We start from the raw sequence: 22,340 nt of genomic DNA on the forward strand, positions 1-22,340 counted from the left end.
AACCACGGAACTCGAGAATGCCTAACACCTTCTCCCGGGTTAACAAAATTCCTTACTCGGACTTCTGTGTTCGCGGACTGTAAAACAGAGTCAATCTTTTTCTCGATTCGGGATTTGAACCGATGACTTGGGACACCATAAAATTATCCCAAGTGGCGACTCTGAATTTGATAAATAAATAATCTTGTTTCGATTGTCACTTAAATTGGAAAAAACTCCTTTATACCCTTTACGGGGTGTAGGAAAAAGGAGGTGTGACAATCCTACATTCGAGAATACACTGATCCAACCCTCGAATCACGAAGAACAATTAAGAGGAAGAATCAAGGGAACAAACAGAATTGTACTCGCATCATTTTATCAATAAAATTATGTTTCTGCATACTCATATTGTGGTTGCAATTTATTTTTGTATCACATATAATTTGTTGCAAACAAATTGGCACGTCTAATGAGACTAGTTCTGCCTTTCATCTCTTCCTCCTACAAATCAACCAAAATTATCTGGTCAAGTACTTCAAGTTTCGGCAAACCTACACCTCCGACAAATCTTGAAGTAGGGGCATTTGTAGATACCGAAATTTTAACAGATCAAGTTAAATCCTAAATTCAAGACACTACTGCAAGATGACTCTTGAAATTGTAGGAGTCTATTAGGGTTGCTTGGATGCTACTCTACCAAAACCATACCTTGGAGACTACTATATCTCAGCCCTAGGTCACTCCTATAAAAAGAGTTATGTATTCTCCTAAAAATGGATCTCAAAAATGGAGATCATCAATATCCCATAAACTTACGGGATACTCATAAAGAGATCAATATGTGGCCGCGTAATTCTTGATAATCAAATATTTCAAGAAGGGCCACAACATACTTTCATGGATATCAGATACATCCAAGGAGGTATGCATCATCCTACGTTTGAGAAACAAGCTACTCCAGCCCTCGAATCATGGAGATAATAAGGAGAGAAGAATCAAGGGAACAAACAGAATTGTACCCACATTGTTTATCAATAAAATTATGTTTCTTCATATTCATATTGTGATTGCAGTTTATTTTTCGTATCACGAAAAATTTGTTGCAAACAAGAGCTACATGGTACCTAGGCAGGTGGGAGATAGTCGGATAGAATTCGATGTGCTCACAAGCTGGCCAAGACATCTCTATTATATAAACAAAAAATAAATAATGAAAAGACAAGAAAAATTTGTTACCTTAAGATACTTTTAATGGAAGCATATGGTTATCAATCAATAAAGAAAAGTAAGAAAAAAAATAAGTTTTTCTGGCCTAAAAGTGTTTTTTTTATTTTTTATTTTTTTCAAAATTATTTTTTAAAAAAATTGAGGTGTTTAACCAAGTTTTTAGAGGGAAAAAGTGTTTTTGAGGGAAAGCTGAAGCAATTTTTGAGAAGCAAACTCTTTAAAAAAGTATTTTTAAGAAAAATACATTTAAAACCAATTTTTAAAAATTTGACCAAATAGTAATTACTTGGCCAAACAGAATATTACTTGTTATCTCACCATACGTCTGTCTCAAGAAAGCGACACCACTAATAGAAAAACTCACCAACATAGCATCTTCCCAGTTTGCCATTTCCACAGAAGACCAATACTCAACAGCCGCAAACCAAAAAAAAAAAACCGAACTTTACCAATTACTGCTAGTCTGCTGTGCTCCAACAGCTCACGTCTCCCTTCATATGCCAATTATAACAATAATTCCGTCTCGATCCCAAACTAACTGGGATAGCAAATTTCACATGTGAATTTTCATATGAATTCAATTCTTAAGAGCTTATCTTTACTTTCAGCTCTCCATGTGTAAATCCAAGAAGAAATTAAGCAAAGAAGTGATGGAACCACAGCAGAAACCAAGAAGATCTTCCTCTTCATCAACCAAAAAGTTATCATCTTTCACTGATCAATCATTATCATCTACGAGCCAGAATTTAATATCCCCAAATGGGTCTACAACAAGTTTCATCATCAACAATTTCAACAACAATAAAAACTCTCAATCATGGGCTTCTTCATCAAAATCAAGTCACCATTCTTTATCAAGTCTTAAGGGAGCATTATTATTCCCAGAACAACCTCATATATACAACTTCTCAGAAATTCGTTCCGCTACCCAGAACTTTCTAAAAGATCCACTTTCGTCCTCTTCTACTTCGACTTCGTGGTGCTGCCTCCTCCGTGATCAAAACGTCGTCGTAATACAGCGAAAATTCCGCCGGAAAATGGATACCGATGAGCTTATTGAACACGTGGCGATGATTTGTAGAAGCCATCATTCTAGCTTAATCCCGCTTAAAGGAGCTTCGGTATCTGGTAATTATATTTATTTGGTATATGAATATACTCAAGGAGTTAATTTATCAGAAGCTTTACGAAATCGTAGAAACCCTAATTTTACAGTTCTTTCGAATTGGATATCGAGGATTCAAATTGCTTCTGATATTGCTCATGGTTTAGATTACATCCATCATTCTACTGGTTTAGGTTTAGGGTTTGTGCACAATCACATTAAAAGCACGAGTATTATAATAACTGAGCCCTCGTTGCATGCGAAAATCTGCCATTTTGGGACGGCGGAGCTTTGCGGGGAGACACGGAATGAAATTAAGGATCCGAGTAGTGAAATCGGGCCGAAGAAGGGGACCGAATTGAAGAAATGTGGAAGTAAGGGTTTGAAATTTGAGGGGACGAGAGGGTATATGGCGCCGGAGTTTCAGTGGACAGGGATGGCGACGGTGAAGAGTGACGTGTACGCTTTTGGTGTGGTGGTTTTGGAGTTGATTTCGGGGAAAGAGGCGGTGAAATACGAGGTTGATGAGGAGAGCGGTGGGTATACTAGGATTTCGGTGATCGAAACGGCGGCGAAAGCGGTGGATAACGGCGGTACAGGCTTGAGGGGGTGGGTTGATAGGCGGTTGAAGGATTCGTACCCGGTGGATGTGGCGGAGAAATTGGTGCATCTCGGGTTGGATTGTGTGGAGACTAACCCGAATAACAGACCGGATATGGGTCGGGTTACGGGTCGAATTTCGCAGATGTATTTGGAGTCCAAGACTTGGGCTGAGAAGTTTGCTCCGCTTACTGACTTTACTGTTTCTTTAGGACCTCGTTGAATAATTTTGCTTTTTTACTATTTTTTATTCTTCTCTTTTTCATTTTTTAGTTGAAAATTTTGGTATTTTATACATTGGCTTTACCTCGAAATGTAAATGGAACATAGAATTTTTTTTAAAATGGTACTCTAGTTTATATTGTTAACAAGTTTATCTTGTTTTCTCCTTTTTACTTTTAAGACAAATTAAAGGTTCATGGTCTGCCATTTCTGGCTAAGGAAAAGAACAAATACAGAAATGAAGGCATCTTCGTGCCTATAAAATTATAACGTAGAAAGAAAAGAATACAAAGACATGTTGGCACAACTAATGTGATTTTCTCGTTACAATAAATTCATTGCTTTATGAGATCACATACTCCACAAATTCAGTGTGAGTCTATCTAAAGGCTGCATTGTATCCGTACATGTCAAAAAGCCTATCATCTGAAATCATATGTCCACCCTCTCTCCCTTGAAAACTCTCCATTTGTGAAACCCAAGGACCTGGATTCGAAGCGTTAGAGCTAGAGGCTTCTTGGTTCACGTTTTGTGAGTTGTTATTCTGGTCTGTGTTCCCGGCTGCCCGCTTGTTGGAAGAGTTGGTTGTTGTCAGAGATATAGATGCTGACTGTTGCTGCATTTGCTGCTGATTCTTCATTGGCGACTTGGGCCGAAGAGCCTCTATTTCAGGTGTTGTAGTAACAAGATGTGGGGCGTCCGGTGGTGGATTCCTTCCTCCCCCTCCCTGCCAGACTTTTCCATCCCTATCGGCAAAATTTCGCACATAGGCCTGAAGTTTTCCAAAGTCCTCAGTCAGCATGTTAAGACACAAAACATGACCAAGGTAGCATAATACATGCAAAGTAAATTATTCAAGTGTACAGATAAGCCAAGCTTTTGATGCTTAAACATGAGTAGGAATCAGGTTAAAATTACCATCTTTCTTTCCTAATAAAGACTATGTACTGAAGTATATCATTGAGAGAACACAAAGGAAAACTAATAGGGCAGAACAATTAAGCACGACTGATGCATGCTGAGAAAAGCGGGAACAGATCTTATAACGAAATGCATACTATTTCTGTCTTCTCCACCCCCCACCCCCACCCCCAAGAAAACCCCACAAATCTGAGAGAGCATTTTTTGGGGGGTTGGGGGTGGGAAGACAGCAATGATATATTTGCAATGTCTCGTACTCAGAAACAAAATCAACAAACTAAAGGAACGGTAGCAGCTAACAGTTTACCTCTGCACTGAAGTTTGATGAAGATAACCCTTTACCAACAGTCAACCAGCCAGATCGAATATTATGGTCTTCGCCAAAGAGCTCAAGCCTTCTCCGGCCAAGTGCAAAATGCTCAATTATACGGTACATATCTTCCGGCTTTGCACTTGAACCTGCGCAAAGTGACCAATAGCACTTCAAAATGAGCTCAGCCACTGTGCACACCCACCAGTGCAGAGATACAATGCAGCTTATTATGTTAACATTTCATTCATTGCAGGACAGATTTAAAAATTAGCAGAGAGAATACAAGATGATAAAAGATTACATGCATTTCATGCATCACAGGATAGTGTTACAACTTCTATACTTTCTCCCGCAGCCAGCAACAGCTGCTACATAACTTGGGAATAGCAGACCAATCAATCTAGGACTACCATCACTTGCACTAAGAGAGAAAAAGCTGAAGGTTTTGTTTGGAACAGGTTCATACAGAATTCTGGTAGAAGTCCAGGTTTCCACTGAAAGGCATATCCAACACCACAACTAGCCCGAAAGTATACAGAAAGCCAAAAAAAAAGAATAAAAAGAGCAATTCATAAGACAGAGTCTGCACTCATCTGTCTCTTCTCGTTTTATGAGTAAACCAAATGAGAAGAAAAACACTAACAGGAAAAGGAAAAAGCGTCATTTGAAGGTAGGGAGAATCCATCAACCCCAAAAGGGACAATCTCTCCCTTATAATGAGACTGAAAAAACTTCCATTTTGGTACGCAAACTAGTGTATTCACAACTTAAAATAAATCTTACTGTTAAATACAAACAACTATAAATGTGTGTTTGTGTGTATCACTTGAGAGAAATCCACATTTTCGAATTGGTGCTGTTACGTCAACCTCAGCAGTCTCTGCCAGTATCTTACTTACATAGGAAAAACAAACAACTGGACAGTGGACAAACAGATGCAACATAATCAGTTTCTACAACCATATATTTCTTGACTAACATTTCTAATCTGCACAAAGTGAAGATAAAAACCCATTCACAGAGTTGTCTGGAATGAGAAAGAATCTACCATAAGGAGGTTCTTCGGCAATAATCACATCTGTGTCAATATTTGCATGAATTATATGGCCATCCGTACTACGGCGAACAGTTCCTCTTATACCCAAAAGGCAGTGCTCCTATATCATGACAGTGAGTAGCAGAACATAAGTTATATATGATGGAAAAATAAACACATGTGGAAAATGAGAAGACAGAAGTTAAGAACCTTTGAACGCTGAAATAAAGTATGGGAATCATGCCGTAGTCCTGGAGTTGCATTGGTTTTATTTGTTTTCACCCAACATATGTCCTCACACCTGCGGAATCCCCACTGCACAACACAGAGAACAACGTATCAAAAAACCACAATGACCTATTATTGAAAACTGCAATCAACAAATGCCTCTGTTTGTAATTGTCCTTATCTGGGTGTGAGAGACGAAGGGCAGCAGCAGAAGGAAGGTATCAAACGCAGCAATCGGCAGATTCAATGCCATAGAGTGTTTCTCAAATTGTTTAAACTACATACCTTTTTCAGACATTGACGCCCTTGCTCAAGCCCCACACCATCACCAACCCAAAGGAAAACAAATGATGGAGTGTCAGCAATTGCCTGAGAACAGACAGTTCGCACCATATTTAGGCTCGGAAAGGAGAAGCTGACAGGACAGAGTGAAGAACCCACGACTATGCAGCCACTTAAAAACCAATAAAGGTATAAATGTATAAGTCAAAACAAATGTTGCTTATAAAAAATAATTTGCACCTGAGGTTCTCCACATCCTACTCTAAAGCAACAGTAAAGGTATTAGTAAATAACCAAGTTGACATGCAAAAGTCATACCTCAATTTTGAGATTCATTATTTCCTCAAATGTCCAGTACGCCATATGGTCAGTGACACCAGGAGCTCGATGAACATATTCCTCCCATGGGGGGTCTATTAGAATGACATCAAATTTGGTCCCAAAAAACTCCGGGGAGAGCTCCTGCTCAAGCAGATCACATTTGTAATACATGGGAGGCGAAGCAGATTTGACAACAATCTCATCCTTCCTTTGAATAAGTTCTCGAAGTTTGGGATAGTCCTCAACAACACTGGTAAGCTCTAGTTCCCTGATGAAATTTTGAGGCCTCGTGCCAGTATCTACAAAATTTTGGGAGTAATCATTCTGCTCACCCCTAGAAGGAGCTTTGCCAGGTGGTGCATTAGTTCGAGGAGGAACCCAACCTCCATTAGCTTCATCTTGAGCCTGTCCCCGACCTGCTGGTATTAGGACACTAAAATTTGAGCCAGACATGTTAGGTGGTGCCCCTCTTCCAGGGCCTGGTTGATTAAAAAACATAGCATGATTTGGCAGATTCCCCAAATTAGGGGGAAATCCAGTTCCAGGCAGAACAGGTGGGAGTCCAGGTGGAACACCTAGCATATTCATCTCAACAGCTCGGGCTCCAGGCCAAAGCACAGGAGGTGAAAATGGAGGAATGAAAACACCAGGGGACATAGGAGGGCCTGGAGCAGGTGACATGTTAGGAGCTAAAGATTGCACAGATCCAGGCGATGGCATTCCAAGTGGTCCAAAAGGTGATCCCATCATTGGCATTGGAGGTCCGAACAGGTGGCCATCCCTTCCTGTAGGCCTCCCTCTTCCTCCTCTCCCAACCCTACTTCCTTTAGAACCTATTGGAACAGCTCTATTGAACGAAGTTGGTTCTTGGTTCCCATATGGAGGTTCTGAACCACTATTGGAAGTTTGGCCCCATGCATCTCCTTTCTGGGCCCTTGATTCAGTCTCATCCCTATATGAACCATCACCTGATGTATCCTTTAAATCTTGGCCAGATTGGGCTAGCCAAGTCATGTTTCTTCCCCTGCCATCCCTGGGAAAGGCACAGTTCTCATCATCTGGAGGCAATCTTGCATCAGAATTCTGGTTAAACTTTGTTGTTCTTGCTACGGAAGATATGGCCTCCTCCCTACCATAGTCAAATGGCCTGGTTTGGATCTCTATGACATCATAATTCTCATTTGAAATTCCATATTTTGATGAAGTTTTCAAAGCTTCTGTCCTATTTCCATCTTTTCTACCACCAGAACGAGGCCTTTCATTGTCAATCCAACCACGTCTGGGCATTTCCCACTCTCTGCCATGTTCATAAGGTGTTTCTTCTTTTATTTCCTTGTCAACAAAGTTCCCTTGCCTTCTTTTCCACCCATCTTTGGAACCATCCCGAACTCTGTTTCTATCACTCCAGCCATCATCCCTTCCTTTTGATTTATCATCTCTTACACCATTTTTTTCTTGTTCTTTCCTTCTGAAAGTATCTCTTTTTTCATATTCCATCTCAACGTTTTCTGAGTCGTAATGATGCCTTCCACTCCTCTCAGGTGTCCTGGACCTATCAGAGTAGTCTATCTCTCTCCTATTTCTCTCTCTCACCCCTAAGCTGACATCATCACCTGCTACCACAGACCTTTCAAGGCTGTCAGCCACGTCGTGACTTGTGGCACTTTTTAGCTGTCTAAGCTCCTCAAATCTCTCCACACCCAATTTATCTTCCCGTATAGGAACATTTCCTCCATTGTCTTCCTCCGTAGCATACAATCTGCCTCTCTTACTCCTATCGCAGTCAATCTTTCTCTCGTCACTGTCTGGGTATTTATCATTTTTGTCTCCAATTGGATCTTTAAGGCTGTCCAACAGCACATGACCCTTTTCTCTGGCGCTTTCCTTTCTTTCCAAACGTCGAGAATCCCTTTCCAGCGCATTTTCAGAGTCCCCACCATGTAGCTTTTCATTTTTACCTTTATTTCTTGTCTGGGAACCATCACCATCAGAAAACCTTGAAGTTGATTTCCTTCTGACACTTTCATTAGATAGGATTTCTCCTCTAACCCCTGTTTTGTCTCCATTTTCATACTTGCCCCCAAGTTCTCCATCCTGATACCAATTGCTCAACGTCTCCAATGTATTCTCCCCCTGCTTCTTCTTCATCTTAGAACGGGAGTCCTTTTCGGCCTCATAGTCATCCTCATCAACATCAGCTTTGCTTGATCCACCTGATCTTTTCCGACTCTCATTTCTGTCCACAATACTTCTCCTTCTTCCATTACTATCTAAACCTTCAGCTTCTTCGCTGTTCCCAGACCTTGACTTACTTGACCTGTATTTTCTCTTATCATCCCCTTCCCAGTCGTCATCAAATTTTAAGTCTTGGTCCTCCTGTTTCAGATAACTCCTAAGTCGTTCAGGGGAAGTCATCAAGAGAGAAAAACCTCACTTGATTATTCTCAGAACTTCATTGAGTGAATGCAATATGAGACAGCATCCTGAGAGATGAAGAGAAATGGAGAAAATGATTAATGAGCTTACCTTTTAGTGAATCTAAATTCAAGAAAGGGCTCATGATATAAGAGACAGACAATATCCAGTAATCATAAGAGGATAATAAGGTACCATGGGAGAGAGGAATACGAAGAATAAATATGCATATTAAAGAGGAGCCTCATTCCAATATTGACAATTTAATGATGCTGGTGATAGGAAATAGATGCAGAAGGAAGGAATGGCTTGAGGCGTGGGACGATCACTGTCTCAAAAGAGCAATTGTCTTTCTACTGGGTTAGCAGACAATGCTCCTTTGTGATACAAATAACAGCTAGTGAATATTTTCAACCTTCCTCTGAGTGGAACCGGCATTGTGTAGCTCACACATGTGAGTTCACAAACCATAAAATCCAAACATTAATGTTCAAAGTTCAAACACCATATTTCGTAAATGAAGAGAGCACAAAATAGATAGATAACAGCCACTTTATTTGATTTTGATCTTACAGATACTTTCAAAATGAACTCAAACCAACAGAAAATTGTCAGACTGGAAATAAATCACAATTTCGTGTGATATTACGCTGAAGAATTAGCAATCAATATCTAATCACAGTGAAATCAATCAGTTACAAAATCAGGCACCCCAAACTAAAAGTGCATATATTTCCGAAACTCATGTGCTCTTCATATGAAGACTTAATGACTCAAACAAGCGAAAACATAAGCATAATATACAGAATTCGAAAAAACTCAGTGATTATCGAACAAAAGTTGAATGAGAGAAAAGCGTAAACTTACAAACTGGAAGCAAAATGAGCGTTCTAAACCGGAAGAAGTGGAGTACTTTTTTTATACCGGCGGACTTGGCGGCGAGCGACGGCGGTGCCCTCCGGTGACCAATACACGGCGTCGTCGTAGAAGCGTCAAAGTTATGAGAAGAGGCAAAGGGAAGAGAAGAGAGGAAGCAAATCGGGTTAGAAGTGTTTGGATCCGAACCTAGGTTCGATGAAGGGTATAACTGGAATATTAGGAAGTAAATAGGGGCAGTTTCGGCGATTCAACTCATAGAACATGATGTTGTACGTTATGCTGCTGCTATTTTACAGGTTAATGTGAGGAAAAAGGTGAAAGGAAAAGACTTTTCAGGAGAACTACCCTATTTTAATATTATATAGTTTCAAAAACTTTCATAAATATTAATATTAAACATTGTGTTTAAATTTTTTATTTAATAAAAAGTTAAATAAAATAGTATAGGTTTCTGAAAATCGTGATGTTGATATCTATTTAGCTAGCTCAATAAAAGAAAAAATCATGCCCACATAAGTCTTGATATGGCTGTGAATATCTTATGAATTTGTTGTTATTTTTGCCACAAAAAAAAAAGTAACACAAACATGCTTTAATCAAGTCTTCAAAGATTTGTCAAAATAATAAAATTTAAAAAAATTGAATATTTCGGTCTATGGAGATTTGCGAATGAAGAGGTTGACCCTTTAGCTTCTGGAAAAGATTAGCAAGTGACATTATAATGTCTGAATAACTAATGTTGAATTAATATTTATAACAAATAATTTAATATATTAAAAATATTATAGGGAATTGCCATTGGTCAGAATGAATGCAGAAAAAAAAAATAACTAATGGCATCTCATATAGAATATAAACTTATTGCTATAAGTATGCATCTATATATATATATTATAAAAGAGGGCAATAGAAAAGTGAGGTGGCATCTCTCTTTGTCCAAGTAACCCACTTATCTTTTTTCTCCTTTTTTTGATTTTTCTCTCATTTTTCCATTTTATTAAATTTAATGTTTATGTTTAGAAATCCAAAAGTCACAACTTTCTGTTCAACTCAATGTAGCTGTTCCAATCCATTCAATGCAATTCAACCGTTGCAATTAATTAGGAATGTGAAAATTAATTTTCTAATTTTAGGAGGCATACATTTAACTCTCTTCATTATGGTGATGACTTTTCAATTACGTAACCACCAAATATTTATTTTGCAGGCACTAAATTGCATTATTCCTTATCGAATAATATGAAAAGTAGCAACAGTAAAAATGTATAATTTTGTAGCAATGTTGTCCAGTTTGAGTCAATCTCATTTTGATCTCCAATGATCGACATGCCCCAACTATTTTACTTTCGTTCAGTGATCTAATCAAGTAGAACAATATATGTTAGGTGTTTTATGTTAAGGTGTTTTCGAGGTTCTGATGATTACGAACGGATAAATTCACATGGGAGGAGAAGATTTCGAACAAAAAGTCATGGCCTATTTCTGAAATTTTTCTTTCTTTTACCTTTTTCTTATATCTTTGATCCAATGAACTCAACATAAAAAATTATTTCATTTAATCTTATTTTGGCAGAAACTTCTTGTGCTTAATTTAATGCATCGAGTTTGAATAGTGAGGCATATAGTTGGCTTCCTTATGCAAAGATTAATTTCAACAAAGGCTCATGCTCCAACAAAAAATTGCCGGACTTTTTACAATATATCAAGACCATCAAGTGTTAATCAAGGTACGATTACTTAAATTGCAATAATATTTTGCTATTATTTTTTAGCCCATTAATTTTGAGGTCACATAAATTACCAAATAATTTTAGGTGTTGGAGGATGAAAGAAGCATTTCAAGGAACTAACACGAGCTTGGAACTGTCGGGATTTCTCATGCTCCAAGGTAAGCTAATTTATCCAAATATAGGAAACTCAGAATTAAAACTTTTCAACATAACTACTTGGCACAATCGTATTATTAGTTTGTGCTTGCAATAGGGGAAATGGAAAGAAACGACATTTACAAAGTAGATGTAACATTGTAATAAAAATATTACATATAACAACGAAAGAAGCAGAAAGACATCAAAATCTTTCTAAAAGATGAAGCTTCAAGATATCAAAATTTGAGCTACTTAAGGCACGAAGAATTGAAGGAAAGAACAAAAGAATAATGAAAAAGATTATTAAAGAAAAAATAATACTACTTGATAGAAAAGAAATAAGAACCGGTAATGGACAGATAGAACAACTTGCGTTGCCATTTATTTTATTTTATTTTCTCTCTTTCTATCTGTAGTTTCTTCACTTTCTAATTTTCTTTTCTGGTCTTTTTTTTTCTACATTTCATGTTTCATTTATTTGGCTAAAAGAAAATTCTATTATTTAGAAAGTTTTACTATTTAATAAACAAAAGTTCAGATATATATAAACATGTATTTAATATATAATTTGACTAAAAGAATCGCACATGCACACAAAACATGTAATTAATGTGTGTCTCTTTGGGTGAAAAGTTTCCGTACGAACTCTTTTCCTTTTTTTAAAGAAAATTTGAATAAATAAGGTTAGTCTAAGCTTATATTTTAAGAGAAAATTGTGTTTGTGATTTTAACTATATATGAATTATTTTTATATACACGTGATAAATAATAATTTTTTTATTGTGACTGAAAATGTAGAAATATTATTTCTAAACTATGATGTCTTTATAATAGCGAAGCGCGATCAAATTTACTAGTTTAGAATATATTTGTTGTCTACTAATTCATCCTTATTGTTATAAATTTGTATGTTTCCAATTTGACACTTAATATTATACAATAATCGATTTTTTTAATACATCCCCCACGCACCCATCCACCCACCCAATGTTAGAATCCTTACATATTTAAATATTACAAAATTTTAAATATTTAAAAATAATTAAATAAAAATTATGTCTAGTATGAAAGTAAGTATTCTATCCTTTGAAGATAAATTCCTATTGAACAAAATTATTACTATTAATTAACTTGGAATAATCTAACTGCGTACAGTTTGAATTATTAGAACTTTGGATCCAGTCTTGAGATTCTCCTTCTTGTTTGCTCTCATTACTTAACATTATCAAATAAGTTCTTATTTTCATCTTTTTATCTTTATTCTTCAATCTTTTAATTTGTTTTTGTCATGGTAATAAGTTATATATGAAGATGAACGATATTTAAAATTTCTTTAAAATACTTCTTGTTGCTAGTAAATACCATTATTGTTTTTGTATTTGGTTGATTGTATTAATTATTCAGTTGAATGTTCAGAACTCGAAAATTTAATAAAAAATAGTATCTTAAAAAAATTAACAATAATGGGTAATTTTTAAATATTGTAGATAAGAAATAGGCAATCTAACCAATGTTAATCTACAATAAATTATTTAATATATAGAAAAATAATTAGGAATAATTTATTGAAATGACTGAAAAATAAAATAAAAATAATATAGATGCACTATACATTGGATGCTCTCTAAAAAGGTAAAGTACTCCTTATTATTAGTTTGTACAATTACTTAATTTACCTTAGAATTCCAATGCACTAAACGTTAGTCAAGATATTTATATGAATAAATTGGTATTTGATTTGAAATCCCTAAATATTAGGAAACTTACTTTATTCAAATAAAGAAAGAGTTAATGGTCAAAATTTTAGCAATTAATTTTAAAGTTCCAAATTTAGAAAAATAATTAAATGATTACTTTGTCCAATATGAAATCTATCTTTAAAGGGATAAAAAAGGCGAACGACATTTTGCTAAGGGCCTTCGTGCTTTTAGTATAATATAGATATAGATTATAAGGGGCCATTTGCCCCTACAAAATTTTTCACTGTTTAAAAAAATATCCCTTTTTTAAAACCAACGTTTAGCTATGAAATTTTCAAATTCACTTGAAGATAATAACAACAACAACAACAAATCCAGTATAATCCTACAGGCGGGGTCTGAAAAGGGTAGTATGTCCACATACCTTACCCCTGGCTAGAGAGGTAGAGAGGTTGTTTCCAAAAACTTCATTGGAATGCGCCTAATTGATTGAGTAGGAATTCTATAAATCTAAGAAGCCAAAACGCAAGAATAGCTCCTGAACAATTTACAAAAAATGAACTTTAGATTGTGAAAGAGAAAGAGAGTAGTATTATTCCTTCTTCAATGTCCTTACAAGCGGAAGTATTCTTCTTTAAGTATCCCTCTCTAACACTGAGCTATTGTAACTACTTCTAACAAATTCTAACTACCAACTAATGATAATTGCTAAGATACCCCCTAACTTCTATTAATTCTCTTTTCGTCCTGTCTACATTATTATCACATAATATTCACTTGAAGATGAATTTCGAAAATTTTAAAAACTTTAAGGCTGATTTTCAAAATTTTCACTTCAAATCACTCACAAAATTCAAAAATAGCCCAAAATTGTATTCATGTCCAAATACAATTTTAACTTTCAAATATCATTTTCACTTGAAAAAAAATTCACTTTTTTTGGAATTTTACAATTCTTATGTCCAAACGCCCACTAAAAGATGGAGCGAAATAGGAAAATTCAAGTTATAAATTTATTTTTTTGGATTTTTCTTTAAAAATATTGAGTTCTTAAAAAAGGAAAAGAACAAAAACTTGATAACAAGATTGAAGACTACTTAAATGTATCACTAACGAAACTACTTAACTGTATCAATTAACGAGATTGAAGACTACTTAAGTTCACCATCAAAGTTTAAAGTTTAATTGTATCACTAAGGGGTCGTTTGGTTGGAATACGATTTATACCGGTGTAAGTTATGCCGGTATAAGTTATATTGGAATAAGTTATGAAGAGATTAGTTATGCTAGAATTGTTGTTTATTCATTGTTTGGTATGTTGTATTAAAAATGACAATTGCATAAATTCTAAGAAGAAGGTATAAGTTATACCGGTACTAATTACCCCACCTTCTTTAAGATATAAGTTATCCCAGTATTAAAATTAACACCAGGATAACTTATATCTGGTTTGTTAACCAAACAGAGTATTAAAGTAGTATTAAATTTTTATATCACACTTATACCTTCTTATACCTCATACCAAACGACCCTAAGAGTTCGACATAATAAGTGTGTCGTTAATTCGCATGTCCTTGATGACGAGATTGAAAATTACTTAAATGTAGATTGTACCATCAAACCTTATAGTCTAACGATATCACTAAAAGTTTTACATAATATACCCCCTTTCTATTACCTGTTATGTAATGGGAACTTTAAAAATATTAAATGCAAAATTACCTACAATGCTAATAATAATGAAAAAGTATCGACCGATTGAAAATTAATTTGATTTTTTTATTAAAAAAAGAGTCACAGCAAAGTTTATAAATTTAAGAAGCTAAATGAGTTTTGACTCTTTAAAGATCTAACCAAAAAGCATAAACTAATATTATGAATGAAATAAAATGTAATAAAATGTCCAGGTGGCACAAGTTAGCCCCGACACTACAATTATAAAAAAAAAAAAAGTAATAAAACACTTACGAAACCAAAGAGGAAGCACGAAGGAATATAGTATTTGGTTAGTTAGACGATTAATTTTTCAAATTGGGTGAGTGAAACATTATTCCCTATCTAGATTCTTTGAGTTAAAGATGAATTTTGTTGTGATTTATCTTGACCGTAAACATGTTTCTATGAATTTCAAAGGATAAAACAGAATTTTAAGATTGACATGATTATGAAAATTTTGCATTCTTTTATTTTTATTTTTTGGAGAACCATTCTCTGGGGCTATAATTTCAAAATGAATACTCCATGTATTAATGAACACGACGTGCAGGAATTAAAGCGAGATCAATTTACAAACTCGTATTCTTACGTGAAAGAGAAAAACTGCATTCCTAGACTCTACATAAAAGGAAAAAATAATTAAAGAAAAAGTTTTAAACTTTCAAGCTGCAAACGAACACTCTTAAGGTTAGGCAGATGCAAAATAAATTTCACTGTGTTTGTCACGAGCAGCAAAAAAACAATTTGACAAAAGAATATGATAATTTCTTCTAGTTAAAGACCGGAGAATATTATTTTCTTTTTAATTTAATAGGTCCGAAGTCCACTTATTCCGCTAATCAGGATTCCGAGGGGGTGAAACGCTCCCCACCAAAAGGTTCTTCATTCTCAATACACACACTAAGCTCCCACGGACCACAAGGGTCTATTGTTTCCACGGCTTGAATCCGTAAGATAATTCTCAAGATTTTCAAATACTTAGCCACGTTTTGCTTGGCAAAGCAGCTTTTCAAAAGAAGCTAAATAAGATGGAAAAGTATCTGTCTTGCGCCTAACACATTGCACTATGCAAATATAAAGCTACTGTTGGAGTAAAATACAACAGGAAGAGAACACACAAAGCCCAAATGAATGAAGCTAAGATTTCCCTCTCAAGAATAGAAGATGTAACATGGCCTTGAACACTAAGTCAAAGTTCATCCTGCAACAACAACAACAAAAAAAAGTAGCAACATCGATCAGAACTAGAACTAAATTTCGTTGCAACAATTTTTATGACTAAATCAAATCCACTAACGTTTTTTAGCCCATAGCATCTGAAGTAAATTTAATTTTATAAGCCAGTAAAAAAGTAGGAGAGCTTTTTAAACTCTTATTAGCCCACAAAGAGCGACAAGAAAGTAAAGATTTAGAAGATACGCGAGGTTATTAGAAGACTGTTAGGAAATCAGCGAGAGAGAGTTGGGAGAAAAGAACAGTTTATTCTGAGCTTACATGATAGTCATCATAGTAATCACGGCGATAGCGCTGCAAAACACAAATTTGTCAGCAAGTCAGACACTATATTTCAACCAAGAGAATTACTGGGGAAAGAAAAAGAGACATTGACATAGAATAACAGAATGGCATAATGACTACTACAAAGTTTTATCTTTAAAATTGTTTTTTGTTGCTTTACTGAATTTGTTTAACATGAAGACTAAATAACTGCCACAAGCTCTTATTAGGTCTGATTGAACGCTTATTGAGCAACCAAAGCCAACTTATGGCTTTTTAGCTTAAAAAGCTATTTGAGTTTGAAATCTGTTAACAAAAGGAAGACAAAGTTGTCAAAGATAAAGTGTATAACCAAAGCCACGGTCAGCTAATCTGAATCATTCAAAGAAGTTAAACAAGCAGAAAATGATAGTCATAGAAATTGAAACGGAGTAGCTACGATCTCGAACTAGGAAGGAATTACAACAAAATAAGAAATGGGGCAAGGGAAAAAGAGAGTAAATGATATCAGAAAACTAAAGGAAAAAACACATAGCATGTTGAGTTCAGAGAGATATGAAACACTGACCCTCTTGTTTCTATCCCTTTCTCTTCTCCTCCTTTCACCTTCCTCTCTTGCTGTTCGGGCTTCCTGAAAATTCCCACTATTTTAGCACTTGCGCCCAGAAAAGACATGATATATTAAATAAATGAAAACAGGGTATCAACCTCTTCCTCTTTTGCTTTTCTCACTTTCTCTGCTTCCTCAAAAGCCTCCTTTTCAGCCTGCAGATACTTGTTTCAAGAAATCTAAGTTTTGAAGAAGCAATGAAGCTATCACCAGTCAACATAGGACAAAGGATCAATGACAGACCTCCCTATTAGCAAAGACTTCCTCAATCACTTTCTTTGCATAATCTGGCTCATCGCATATCAGTATGTTGTCAAAAATAGAACCTGCCTTCACCTGCAGCCCATGACAAAACACATCAGTATATCACCCATTCTAACTTCATAGAGAAAAAACTACATGTGAAAAGACAACATTATCCTAGTTCAGACTACTCATCTTACCTGCCAAACTTCGATCCCAACATATTTGATAGGCTTCAGCACATAGAGGTCAGGATCATCTTCAAATTCTGGAGAGAGAGAGAGAGAGAGATCAGAACGGATTTTCGATACAATGACAAAACGTCAGAACATTGGCAAGTGTATTAAAATGCATCTCGATACAAATGCATACATCCATTACCTGGATTATCAATCCAAGGAGTCCTCCATTTACCTTTATAATTAGGGTTCTTTATTTTCTGGGACATAAGATACACTCGCTAAGTAGATATTCCAGTTACAACTCGAAGATTTCAAGCTTCATAATTAGCAGTGAGAAAGATTCTCACATACCTTTCGTTTCCATGGACCCTTATACGCTGGATTAGGTATTTTTGGTGGTCTCCAGATACCGTCCTCTTCATCATCCCAGTGATCAGGCTAAAATAGAATAGCAACTTTGGAAGTTTAGCTTGCTAAGTTACAAGATGTAAGTTCATTGGTGTAAACAGGCCTCTAACGTACCTCAACTATGATATATGAAGGACAATGAAGTATTTGTACACATTCCCCCTCTGTTACTACTGAAAAAGGACTAACATTTTCTACAAGTGCGGATGGGGAAGTAAAGAAACCCGCTAAGACAGTGATGACAAGCGAGTACATCACTTGTGGAATAAAGTTAGTTTTACAAAGAATAAGAATGTTTGTAGTGATATAACAGATAAATTGGTTAGCAAACTACATTTGAACCAAAAAGATCACTACAGAGGACAAGAATAAAAAAGTTCACTGCCAAGGAGTAAAAAACTGATTTATAAAACTAAAGAAAAGAGCCTTTTTAGAATAACCACACCTCAGAAAAAGTAACTTCAGAACATCATCCATAACATGGGTTACATTAAGACAGTGTACATTAAAGCCTGCTGTACTAACCTTTTTAGCTTTTGGGTCAGGAGTCTCTCTTGGAATAGAGTCATATCCCAGGAGTAAAAAGTAGTGCAATAAGGAAAAATGCAAAAACCAACTCAAAGCATAAGAAACCAAAGAAAACTGACGAAATGTGCAGTATGAACTACCTCTGGTTTGACCTCGTTTGGGTCCTCTATATATTCTCTATCATCCCAATCTGCAGGCTATAAGCAATGGAAATCACATAAGCCATTTGAAAATGAGCAGATGAGTATCAGAAATTTTTACAGAATAAGTAAAGGAAAGGAATGCAAAGAAGAAGCTAAAATTGTCAAAATATCAATTGAAGAAATCGGGGGGAAATAGCTGATAAACAGGATTTCTGTGCCAAACTGTTGAAGGTGCCAATGTAACAATACACATGAATTGGGTTTAGGGGCATAAACAAGTCCAGCCTAAAGCACCTAACTTTTTTCTGAAATACCTTTTTTGCATTTACATCTTTAATTTTCCGAGGAGGAAGGATATCCCAGTCCGTATACATGCTTCCAGAATCCCTTTCTCGACCATCAATCCAGATGCTGTATGATGCATCAGGTCTAAGAATGAATGTGTAGAAATGGGTTAATTTGTCTGTTTCACATTGTAGATCCTTTTTGATGGGATAATTCTGGCCTTGGTAGGAAAGTATAACATGAAGTTTCTTTGTCTGTGTACCACAGATATCCGGTCCAAACATCATACTGCAGAAACAAAGACTTTTTGTAAAAAAAGGGAAAAAATACGTACCATGTAAACAAACTACTATGAAAAAATATAACCTATAGCTTATACATAAAAGGAACATCTGGTCCTTTTCGACTTGTTTTGATAAAAGAGTTCCATTCTTCACCTCTTGGTGCTTCCTTCAATTTTGATCCTTGAACCTATTTACAGTAACTACGCTCAGTTTTCAGATACCGATAATTGGAAAATTTTATTTTGTGTCTTATACAACTAGTGTATAAGATAACTTTTTTGTCTCACACTTTGTGGACCCAGATTTCTGTGGACCCAGAAGTGTAACATTGGGGTCCACAAATCTGTGAGACAAAAAGCAGCCTCATACAACTAGTGTCAGTTGTATGAGATACAAAATAAAACTTCTCCTGATAATTGAATCTTGACCAAGGTTAAATGTGTATCCAATCTCACAACCATTTTCTAATCAGGGAAATAAACAAGCTGAAATTTGACAAAGTTAAATGTGCGTCTGAACTCACAACCACTGTTACTAATTAAGGTCATCGAGAAGCGGGCTTGTTTACTTTCAGATTAAAATGGAAGGTGGGCTAAGGAGTGACATTTTACAGAATTTTGTTCAGGCAGATGATTAGTCTGTCTCTTAAAATAAACACATTTCACATCAGAAACTAAGTTTATACTGCCCAATTTTCAGAAATCAAAAGCTGGGACTGCAAGCAAAAATATCACAGAAGACAAACATATCTTATGAAATTTATGCCTATGCAACTCTAAAAATTCTTCCCCCGTATGGGATAGCTTAAAAACATAGTGAGAAACAAACCTGTAAGGGGTGTCTCCCCCGAATTTCTTCTGGTTGACATATCCAGAGAGAAGCTTTATGTAACCTCCACCACACTCAATGTCTTGCTCAAACTTTATAGAATATTGTACAACCAAAGTTCTGTTCTTGTTGCTAAATTCTGGTACCTTAGCAGAAATGGCGAAATGTTTGGCATCGCTTGATGTCTGAATACCTGCAAAATCACAACCACCCTGAAATCTGCTACTGAGCTATTTAAACAAATGTCCATGGACTTGTCAGCTTCATGTGGTCTTTAGACAAATGAATTATAACCATCCAATAATTGCAAACAATCGTGTTTTGAAAACAGTTTGTATTTGTAACAACAAACTAGTGAAATTTCTTTTCCCAAAAGATATTACAACAGAGACAGTGAGTCAAGTTCAATTTTTCTTTTTATGACAGTGGTGTCCGGGATAACTTGCACGCACCTCGACTTTTCCATCAAATACCTGCTACCTCACATCAACACAAGTACCGGGTAACTCAACTTGAGATTTCATGGTTCTCCTCCCACTTTGACCACCTGGTCACACCATTGGGTGCATGACTCGTCAAGTTTAATGACTACTAAAAAATCCTAATCTTTCTTGCTTGCCTCAAAACATGTCTTAACATAAAAACTATACAGGTCATATTAGGCAAAATAAGTGGTGAAATGTGTGATCTGACTAGTCTATGTCCGTTCATTAAGTTTCTTCCTCCCCCTCCCAACCCCCTCTCCCCCCTCGTGCTCAGGCTGGGAGGATTTAGCCAGTGGATTCTCAGTGGACCATTTTCATTTTTCTCCTTTCTTTTTTTGTGATTATTAGTGAAGAGTTTAACATATAAGAATAGCTGAAGAGTCCATCTGAAAGCTTTTTTACGCACATGAAGACTTCCAAAAAAGAGATGATAAGAGTCAAAGTACCTTTATCATCAGGATCACCAGCCCATTTTCCAGCTGTATGCTTAAATGAACCTGCTTTCCCTTCACTCCTTTTCCAGTCAGACTTCACCCATCTGCTCTTCCAATCAACTTTTTCAAAAAAAAAAACAATAGGGAAAAGAAACAAGAAAACAAAAGATTAATCAGTGTATAATCACAGCAAAAAAGGATCAATAAAGAGAAGATTTAATCTTGTGACATTGTGAAACAAGAACTTATACAGAAGTAGACTGATCCAACTCTTCTGCTCATAAAGTCACTAATAACTACATCAACAATTCAAGCACGTTATACAAAAATAAGTCCACCCCAGGTATCAATATTTCATTCAAACTCACTCATTACTTCTGCAGCCCAAAAAAAAACTTTTTTTTTTCTTCAAGCAACTTCTGAATCAACTAGAAAATACAATGGAACTAGTGAAAAGACACAAAAAAGAAGTTCACCAACTGATGTCATGCTTCACTTGAATTAACCATAAGCTCATCCAATCCAAAATCTCCCAATTCTTTTAAAGAAAGAAAAAAAATTCTAAGTGGACAGTAATAAAAAAAATATAGACAATCCTTAAACATGGCCACGCTAATCTTCTCTGTAATCGTTCTAGTTTTATTCTATGTCACAAAAGGGGCAATATTTTCATTGAAAATTTATTGGGTGTAACCAGAAGTATCTAAAAATCAATTCTTTTCATACCATTTACAGAAAAAATAAAAAAGGATGGAACAACAAGCTCAAAAATGAAACTATGAAATATCATTAAAAGAATAAAGAAAAGAAAAATAATGAGTACCATCAAACTGTTCTTCGAAAAAGATCTCAGAGAATGAAGAGGTGACAAGCGAGAAGAGTAATAAAACTAGTAGAAATGATTCAACTGAGAAGACTAATGTTAGACTTGTTCTTTGGTCATGCTTGGACAGAGCCATTTGCCCCATTGTGGAAATTTGAGGGTCGTTAGAGTAATTATAGAAAGTTCTTTTTCGTTTTAAACCTTGATTTTCATTTATTTACGGAATTACCCTATTAGTCTTTTTGTTTTTCTATTGACTTTTTTTTAAGATGTTGTCCAATCAGAATAGGCTTTGCACGTCGCTTTGTCTAACGGGTTTTGCTTCTAGTACATTCCTTTTTGTCCTCAGTCCACTTATTAGGGGGAATTGTATAAATAGCACGGACTAGCCAGTTTTCGGACTGGTCATTCAAAAATTGTCAGTGTTTGCAAAGTCATTGAAAAATAGTCGTTATTTTGCTGCAACAGAAACCGGTCCAGCATAATATACTGGAGATCGGTGCACCTGTGTATGAACTTCCAGTATATTATGTTGGACCGGTATATTACACTAGAGCTCTAGTATATTATGCTTCCAGTATACTTATGCTGGAACTCCATTATAATATGTTGGAGTTCCAATATACTTATGTTAGAACTCCATTATAGTATGTTGGAGTATTTTTCGGATTACTTATGCTGGAACTCCAGCATAATATACTGGAGTATTTTCCGGATTTTGAACAGTATTTTCGTTCGGATTTATCTTTACATAAAAAGTGGCTAAATTTTGATT

General features: G+C 35.7%; 3 protein-coding genes across 3 annotated transcripts; 1 reads left to right on the forward strand and 2 right to left on the reverse strand.

Annotated features, from left to right (window-relative positions):
• The first annotated feature begins 1,598 nt into the window (after positions 1 to 1,598).
• LOC104232561 (lysM domain receptor-like kinase 3) lies at positions 1,599 to 3,288 on the forward strand. Its single transcript, XM_009785796.2, has one exon. It carries the CDS (start codon positions 1,824 to 1,826, stop codon positions 3,135 to 3,137), a length of 1,314 nt encoding a protein of 437 aa, XP_009784098.1. The 5' UTR covers positions 1,599 to 1,823; the 3' UTR covers positions 3,138 to 3,288.
• A 79-nt stretch (positions 3,289 to 3,367) lies between these two features.
• On the reverse strand, positions 3,368 to 9,719 carry LOC104232562 (N6-adenosine-methyltransferase non-catalytic subunit MTB-like). Its single transcript, XM_009785798.2, has 7 exons — positions 9,520 to 9,719; positions 6,235 to 8,720; positions 5,920 to 6,003; positions 5,617 to 5,721; positions 5,419 to 5,527; positions 4,365 to 4,516; positions 3,368 to 3,908 (listed from the first exon to the last, which is right to left on the reverse strand). Exons 2-7 carry the CDS (start codon positions 8,650 to 8,652, stop codon positions 3,516 to 3,518), a joined length of 3,261 nt encoding a protein of 1,086 aa, XP_009784100.1. The 5' UTR covers positions 8,653 to 8,720; positions 9,520 to 9,719; the 3' UTR covers positions 3,368 to 3,515.
• A 6,051-nt stretch (positions 9,720 to 15,770) lies between these two features.
• Positions 15,771 to 21,718, reverse strand: LOC104232563 (calreticulin-3-like). The gene is made up of 13 exons (XM_009785801.2): positions 21,566 to 21,718; positions 20,755 to 20,862; positions 19,824 to 20,016; positions 18,741 to 18,999; positions 18,424 to 18,480; positions 17,699 to 17,785; positions 17,547 to 17,604; positions 17,366 to 17,433; positions 17,166 to 17,258; positions 17,021 to 17,077; positions 16,881 to 16,943; positions 16,310 to 16,342; positions 15,771 to 16,016 (listed from the first exon to the last, which is right to left on the reverse strand). Exons 1-13 carry the CDS (start codon positions 21,708 to 21,710, stop codon positions 16,005 to 16,007), a joined length of 1,233 nt encoding a protein of 410 aa, XP_009784103.1. The 5' UTR covers positions 21,711 to 21,718; the 3' UTR covers positions 15,771 to 16,004.
• Positions 21,719 to 22,340: the final 622 nt, after the last annotated feature.

The sequence above is a fragment of the Nicotiana sylvestris genome, chromosome 5 (assembly GCF_000393655.2).
Source record: "Nicotiana sylvestris chromosome 5, ASM39365v2, whole genome shotgun sequence".
Lineage (NCBI taxonomy): Eukaryota > Viridiplantae > Streptophyta > Magnoliopsida > Solanales > Solanaceae > Nicotiana > Nicotiana sylvestris.

Bases quoted from the DNA above. Each gene is read 5' to 3' on its own strand.
- LOC104232561 (XM_009785796.2), top strand. From the start codon at position 1,824: ATGTGTAAATCCAAGAAGAAATTAAGCAAAGAAGTGATGGAACCACAG.
- LOC104232562 (XM_009785798.2), bottom strand. From the start codon at position 8,652: ATGACTTCCCCTGAACGACTTAGGAGTTATCTGAAACAGGAGGACCAA. The intron at 6,004-6,234 runs GTATGACTTTTG...GTCTGTTCTCAG, and splicing joins TAATGAATCTCAAAATTGAG to GCAATTGCTGACACTCCATC. The intron at 3,909-4,364 runs GTAAACTGTTAG...GGAAAACTTCAG, and splicing joins CATCAAACTTCAGTGCAGAG to GCCTATGTGCGAAATTTTGC.
- LOC104232563 (XM_009785801.2), bottom strand. From the start codon at position 21,710: ATGGGGCAAATGGCTCTGTCCAAGCATGACCAAAGAACAAGTCTAACA. The intron at 17,078-17,165 runs GTCTGTCATTGA...AAGTATCTGCAG, and splicing joins AAGTCTTTGCTAATAGGGAG to GCTGAAAAGGAGGCTTTTGA. The intron at 16,944-17,020 runs GTTGATACCCTG...GGGAATTTTCAG, and splicing joins GAAAAGCAAAAGAGGAAGAG to GAAGCCCGAACAGCAAGAGA.